Here is a 7,665-nt window from a genome sequence, read left to right as displayed (position 1 = left end):
TCCCGTTTCCAAATTTATGCTGTGCTTCAGAGTTGAAGTGGATAGACGATATAGGGATCAGTCGAGTCCGAAATGCATCATTTCGACGTTACATAATCGATGTATTTTTGGAAGATGGCCAGGTTGGGATAGCAAGGCAGTTCAAGACGGTTGAAGCAGGTGTGGCTCTTGGGGTATGGGTCGATCTAGTTGTACGCCACCATCTTGATGTGGAACTTCTGGATCTACCCCCTGTTGCTCTCCAAGTATTTGAAGCCGAGGATAGGAACGCGTCCGTTTCCAGTCACGAAGTGCAGCATCCTCGCCAGCTTGTCCTGCGGAAGGGAGAAAACGAACTCCCAGAACCATATAATCACCGGTGTCGACAATGAACAATCCGAATAGACTGTGTTTTCCTTTAGATCCAGCACATTGATGCTCTGCCGACCGTTGAGAATGATGTCCAGTTCATGCGGCATGAAGATCTGCAACAGTTCCAGCGGGATGATCTTGTAAAGACCGTATTTGAGGTTCTCCAGCAGTTTGGAGATGCTTTTGGTGCAGTAATATTCAGTCCTAAATCATTTAAAATACATGAGAGTGATATACTCTTCTTTGTTGGTGGAATTCACCATGATGTTATATCCGTTTGGCTTCAGCTCCACAGTGTTCTGAGTGCCATGCTCGTCGAACTAGTACACACAGAAGTTTTGCTATAGCATGGTGGTCATGGAGTTTTCTATCATGAATTTCCAGCCGCTATAAAACTGAATTGGATGGTAGGTACATCGCGATCGTAGGTGAAAACGTCGTTCATTTGGATGGTGCCCGCAGAGCTGGCGCAGAATGGTGTAATTGAGGTGGCATTATACGGGAATTTTCTAAAAGATAGCCTTTCCCATGACTACTCCGAGGATGCGAGCAGCCACTTCAAACAGGTCCATCACCGACTCATTGTATTGAACTTGTAGAAAGTGGCAGGAGTGTCGCAGAGCTTCATGAGGCCGAGCTCAGGATTGAAGATGTCCTTTATGCACAAGCTCATCCACTGGCGCAGCAGTCCGCCCGCATCGCTTGTCTCGCGCTCGTCCTTGAAGACTATTTCACCTATTTGTAGAAGTTGATGCGCTAGAAGTGGGCGTTGCTGGACATCAAGATGTTTTCCTTGTCCACCTACAGATATTCTGACCTCTCAGCGGTCCATGGGATCCGCCTCTTTTCTAGGTGCTGCCGGAACCACTTCAGCTTCTCTTGGAAACTGCGATTCTTCATCATTGAAGCCGGAGTCGATTCGATGGAATCTGGAATAAAGTAGAGCGGCTCTCTCACCCATTGGAAGTCAGTCCATGCCGCCCAGTCCTTTGGCACCTACCTAGAAGAATGATTACCTTCACCTCTATAAATTCATTGGCGATGGGCTTGATTTGGGCGGCCAATGAGGAGTTGGAGGGAGGCTGTGGAAGTTCTTTGGGAAGTATTGGCTTCAGAATTACCTTCAGCTGGGAACTCGGTTGTTCGATTTTGATAGGTGGGAGGCTCTTCGAAGGTTGGTTGGAGACTGTTCCGATTATTGCGCCGGGCCGGTGTTGGCCGATGTGTTGGGTTTCAGAGAGGCAGCCACCCATGTGATGAGGAGGAAAAGTAATGTAATTATATTTAAACACGAGCTATCGCCCTATTGTAGGATTCTGAGAAATCCGGTCAAAAATCACACCACGCACACACCCCCTTTTTTCCTCATCGAGAAATGAAGAAGGGAAAAGATAAACTTATTTTATTTGCATTCCATTTTTTAAACTGACGCGATAATAAGTGTATATAATGCTCACCTCTGCTACTTATCTCAAGAGGAAGCCAACCTTTGCATAAGATATCATCGATCACAATCAAATCACTTTGGGAAGAGGAATCATCAATCAACACTGGCCGATTAAGTGAATCCCCCTCCTGACTTTCTCTTTCACCCTCGGGAAACATCCTCTTGGTCCTGCTCATGGTTATGTTGTGATAGCTGATGGTCTCGCGCATGGACCTCTTCAAACGCTCAGCGTCGGGATAGCGCGCAGGCAAATGCAACTGCGCAATCACCTCAGGGGAAAATTTAGAAAAAGTGTTCCAGTATTATATGCGCTTGCGGGCAGAGTCGGTTAGGTTGTCAGGCTTGTATGTATCCTCGGCAGAGCCTTCTTGGATTTGACCAAGGGAGCCAGCCTGTCGATGATGCTGCCCTGCTTCATGACCTCTCGTGGGGCTTCGATGGAGGAATGTGAGTTTGAATTGATCTCATAGGACTCAGTCTTCCTGATAAATAGCTTCTGAGGCTCGAATGAGTAGAAAAGCCGATTATCTGACTCGCTTACCAACTCTGCCTCCCTTCTGCTGGCGGTGCTTCCCTCGCTTCCCTTGGCTATGCTGCATTTTCAGTCCTGGTTGCCTCCTAAGGCGGTTATGGACTCTTTCAGTCTAATAAAGCTCTGATACATATTATACTACTGATGAGTTTCTCGATAACCGTCGGAAGGATCCTTTTCTTTGTGGGAAATGCATGAAATTTACTCCTCGTTTTACTTACTAGTCTCCACCTTTATCTTCTTCTCAGTCTCAATCAGCTCCAAATTAGCTGATAGTCGCAACTAAGGAGTGACTAATTGTTGGCTGCATTCCTACTGTACCTTTAGAGAGCTTGATCGTAGGTCGTTTTCTACAAGGGAGGCGGATTGCGTGGTGGAGTCATCTTGGAATTGCTTAAATGATTTGATTTTTCACTGATATTAGACTTTGATTTCGATTTTTCTTGCTAAAAGCTGTCAAAAGGGTCGCTAATATCTGCATCAGGAGTGCGACTAAGCTGAGGCGGTTGGTGGTCAGAAAGATCTTGCGGTGGAGTCTGCTGAGCTTGAACTGACTTGTCGACTGAAGCTGCCTTGACTGGGAGGGGTAAGGGAGCAGGCAGCGGAATTGATAGAGACTGGACTGATTTTTATGAATTTTTGATCATTTCAGCACTGTTGATGAAATTAGAGTTGAGGACGGACCGTTACTTAAAGCTCTCCTTCTACTGGATCATGGAACTCTTGTGTCAGACTTGCTGAACATCAGAGAATCATGCTAATGGCGATTGGTATGGGCGAGGTGAGTCATGCTGAAGTTAAGACTCTGGTCCATGTTGCCAGCTGGCGTTTCCAGTTGAGAGAGATTCTTGTGGTCTGAGTTGTTGAGGATATAGGGCGGGTATTTGGTTGGTTTTCCTTCTGATCCCAGCGTAAAGGTCAAGCCATCCTTAAACAGGTCCACATTGCTCTCCTGCTTTATTCGATCTAATTTTCCCTCTAGAGTGTTCAGTTTACGCTTGAAGATGGTGACAAATGATGTCTTTCTCAGGTGAAAAGTATGGAAATTTTTAATTTTATCTTTGAATCCTTGAGCAAAGCATATATTTCTTCACAGGTAAACCTATCTCTAGAATCAAGTTGGATAAGTCCTGCGATCACCATCCTAAGTTTGAGAGGATAGTAAGCTAATTTCAATACCTTTTCTATGAGCATTTAATGAAGAGTGGGATTGATGGTCTTGTGATGACTCAGCCCATCATCATATATGAGGCAGCACGACTCCAGCAGCATCACTTACACCAAAATCATACCGATATTAAAGGCGTCGTTTTGCTCCTCAATTTCCTTGGATACTTTTAGGCCCCTTACAACCAATTCTAACTTTTAGGTGTCGATATACTTCTCATGCTTGTACTTTATGGTTCCGCTGAAGAAGGAAAAGGGATTTCGCAACTTGATATTCTTCGTCCTGAGGTCAGTATATACAGACTCTGACCTTATGTCCAGGAGGAGACCTGTGCGTTGATCATGATGTGATATCGACCATGCTAAAAAGAAGATTCCAAATTTAGCAAGAGGTGTAAGGCATGTTCTCTTGTATATGTAACGATTTAGACTCCTAAAGACTAAGAAATCCACTGGAAAACTACAACACAACTTTGCCTTGCTTATCTCCACAGACGCTTCCGCTTTCCTCATATCTTGTGCTGCAAGGAAACAGCAAAGAGTTGATGACTGTTTCAGCATCGTTATTGTAGATATGTTTTATTTTTTCTTTATAGTTCTGAATGCTAACCTTCCACTGCTCGTACATTTCCTTGCTGGAGTTGCACTCGATTTCGATATGGGAATCAACTTCCCTCTTCACTCCCTGCAACACTTTCGCCAGGTAGGCGTTGCCGATGGAGCTGCTCTCGGCTGTCTGCGGGCTGCCTGCGTTACCCATCGTTAAAATAATAGCACAGCGTAAAAATAGGAGTGGACCTTTGATATGGAGAATTAAATAGGGGATGAATCAGTGGTGGGCGTATGAGATGGGCAACTCGGTGGAATAGCTATACTTGATTTGCTGAAGCTTTATTAGGAGGAAATTACCTATCCTAGTAGGATTACGGTAGGTCAATTTGCGGCTGCTCGCTATTGAAGTTGAGAATGCCGCTGAGCTATTGCAGGTGAGCAGGCTTTGGCTTTGAATCGTTTTGGATGTTTTGAATGGCTTCATACTGATACTCGTGGTAGCCATTGGAGGCGGGTGTTTCGTGGTAGTTTGGCTGATGGAATGCGCTATGGTCGTAGTACTGCGTCTAGTAGTTGCTGTAAAGAGGATTGGCTTGGCCTGAGCTGGAGTGCAAATTGAATTTCCCAGTGACTCTAATATCGTCATCGACTGGCTCATCCACCCTGTATTCCACTTTCGGCAGTTCTTCCATTCTCTGGATGAACGTGCCTGTCTATCTGATGAGGTCTCCTTCTGGAATGTCGAAATGCAGTTGTCCGCTGTTGTTTAGCGTATATTGCTGGAGTTATTGAAAGTGACTGTGTTTGATTAGCTCTCGAAGGCTGGGTTGAAGGAGACTGCCAGAGAGTTAGGGACTGAATCTTGGGGGATGCTTTCAGTCTCTCTGAAGTAGAGTGGATCGCTATCTTTCACAGAAACAGAGGTGGCTTGATACTGGTGAGCTTGATTTAGCTCTTTGTTTGGCTCCTAGTGGGTTAAGCTTACTTCAGTAATCCTATTTATAGAATCGCCAGAAGGCACTGCCTATGCTTGGATTACTGGCTATACTTCCTTGTGCGATTCAACATTAACTTGCACCACAGTTTGCCTCTCATTCGCAGCATTGATGCTCTTTGCTTCCACTTCCGCCTTGACATCTTTTTCCGAGGTGGCGAATCTGGGATGGATCTGATCGAGGAGGGGAGCTTGTTTGGCTCCAGGAGTTGCATCGGTAGGGATGACCTTGGAGCTGCCATTCATGAAGATGGTGGAGCTCTTCTGCGGATAGACCTTCCCTGGAACCACCTCTACTGTAACTTAGGGCATTGGAAACACGGGAAGGCGTATAGATGGAGGCTATCTCCTTGCGGGAGGCATAGAGGACTGGCTGGCTAACAACGCTTTGCGTGCCAATAGGAGCGATCACAGTCTGAGGCAGGATTTGGACTGGCTGGCTCACGTACAGCGGCTGGACATTAGGTAGGATAGTAGGGACAGGCACGAAGTATCTTTAGGAAGTGATTGGAAGCGCATTCAGGACAGTCTGGTTGTTGATGATATGGGGAAGATTGGCTTTGACTTGGCTTCTCCTCACATCGCTTTTCTTCAGGTTCGAGTTTCCCCTATCCCTATTGGCGATGGCATAGACTCCTCCTGCCTCATTGATGCAGTCCAGCCTAATCGGCACTTGCCCAGCGTTGAAGTGGCGCACAAACTCTCCGAACTACTCGATGGCAGTGTCGAAGCTGATGGCGTCGGCGTTGCGGTAGAGGAAGTTGCGGACTGAAGGAGTGGAAGGAGGAAGTTGCTAGTGGTCGATATTGCGGTCGATGGCTTCGATCAGACTGCTCACCATTTGGAACTCTGTTGCCTTGCCAAACGCACGACTGCTGGATAAGTCTTCGTTCAGCCACGCTTTGACCACTCCTTGATCATTGATTCCTACCATTCCTTCTTCAACTGGGAAAAAGCCAGCCCACCGTGAAATCTGTGCAAATCCCTTGAGAGCAGCATCGAAGAGATGCAAGTAATCCGGGAAAGGTACATGCTCCACGTCTTCCAGGCGAATCGGGATGCGTTCGAGGAAAATGGAATGCCTTCCCACAGCAGAGCAAAAGTTATCCCTCGGGTAGGACTGGAAATAGTATGCTGCCACCAGCAGTGGATTGCGTCTCCTGTATTCGAACACCTTTTTCTCGTATCGGAACTAGTCATCATTTTGGGTGCAAATCTCGTACTGTTCGATGCGGGCATAGGGCTACGTTTTGCTTTTCCAGACCTGGCAGTGCGGAAGCTTCTGGCGTTCCTGCCAGTCGCCCTGCCGGAACTGATCACCGTCGATTTCGCTATTTTAGCTTCCCATTTAAATAATAAGCAACCATCACCACCCCAACACGGATAGCTTGCCCATAAACAGGGCAAAAAAGGCCAAGATATGGACAAATGGATTGAAATGGGTATTCGGGAAATTGATGACAGATTTGGTTAGTATAATGTGGTGGGAGCGGATAGAATAATCACAGAAAACTAAATTAGCTTTTTCTTTGCCTTATTATAATTTAACGAATATGTGTGACGTTTCGACCAAAAGGACACGAGCCGACCGCTTCATCCCTCAAAGACGAATAATCCCCACTGGCAAATGGCCTCCCGCATGCCTATTCTGCTTTAGGAACCTTCATAAGCTTACCAGAAGATTCTATCTCAAGAACTAATCACCTCCTCTCAGCCAAAAGACAAGTATGCACCCTCATCGGCGGGAAGCTACTCGATGTCGACTGTGAAACACCTTCTGGCGACGAACTGCCAACAGACTGAGACGAAAACTGCTAAAAGGAACATCCACCTATCGCCTGAAAAAGTGCTAGACGCTCCTGATATCCTTGATGATTACTACCTCAACTTGCTTGACTGGAGCAGCAAAGGAACCCTCTCCATTGGGCTTGGCACCAGAGTATACCTATACACTCCCGCCAGCATACGCGAACTCACTCAAAAGGAGGATGAATATATTTGCTCTGTTTCTTCTAATCCGCAGGCAGAGATGCTGGCGGTAGGGTTGTCCAAAGGAACAGTCGAGATCTACGACATTGAACGGGAAACGCTTGTTCGGACATTGCGGGGACACGCTGATAGGGTATCCTCTTCCGCCTTCACCTTCGGCATGCTCTTCACTGGCTCCAAGGACACCAAGATCATCAGCCACGACGTCAGGGCCCACCAGAGCACAATTTCCAAGTACATCGGCCACAGGGGATAGGTTTGCGGACTAAAACACGATGCTGCGGATTAGCATCGGGCAGCAACGACAACCAAGCACTAATTTGGGACCTCAATGCAGGGAAGGTGAGATTCATCTTCAGGGCACAAGGCTGCAGTGAAGGCGTTGGCCTGGTGTCCTTGGCAGAGAAATTTGCTCGCCACTGGTGGCGGCAGTGCAGACAAAACAATGCGGTTCTGGAACATAGAGACGGGGAAGCCAATAAGCACAGTTAACACAGACAGCCAGGTGTGCTCCTCATCTGGAACAAGCACGACAAGTAGATCCTGAGTTCGCACGGATTCAGCTAAAACCAGCTCAGCCTGTGGCGATACCCCACTTGTTCCAAAGTGGCTGACCTCAAAGGCCACTCCAAA

At 46.9% G+C, this 7,665-nt stretch overlaps 1 protein-coding gene across 1 annotated transcript; it reads left to right on the top strand.

Moving 5' to 3' along the window:
* The first annotated feature begins 6,799 nt into the window (after positions 1-6,799).
* On the top strand, positions 6,800-7,288 carry LOC116245203 (uncharacterized). Its single transcript, XM_031616858.1, has one exon. It carries the CDS (start codon positions 6,800-6,802, stop codon positions 7,286-7,288), a length of 489 nt encoding a protein of 162 aa, XP_031472718.1.
* Positions 7,289-7,665: the final 377 nt, after the last annotated feature.

Source organism: Nymphaea colorata, unplaced genomic scaffold (genome assembly GCF_008831285.2).
Source record: "Nymphaea colorata isolate Beijing-Zhang1983 unplaced genomic scaffold, ASM883128v2 scaffold0572, whole genome shotgun sequence".
Lineage (NCBI taxonomy): Eukaryota > Viridiplantae > Streptophyta > Magnoliopsida > Nymphaeales > Nymphaeaceae > Nymphaea > Nymphaea colorata.
The sequence above is the reverse complement of the archived record's forward strand: the minus strand, read 5'-3'. Positions and strand labels throughout refer to the sequence as shown.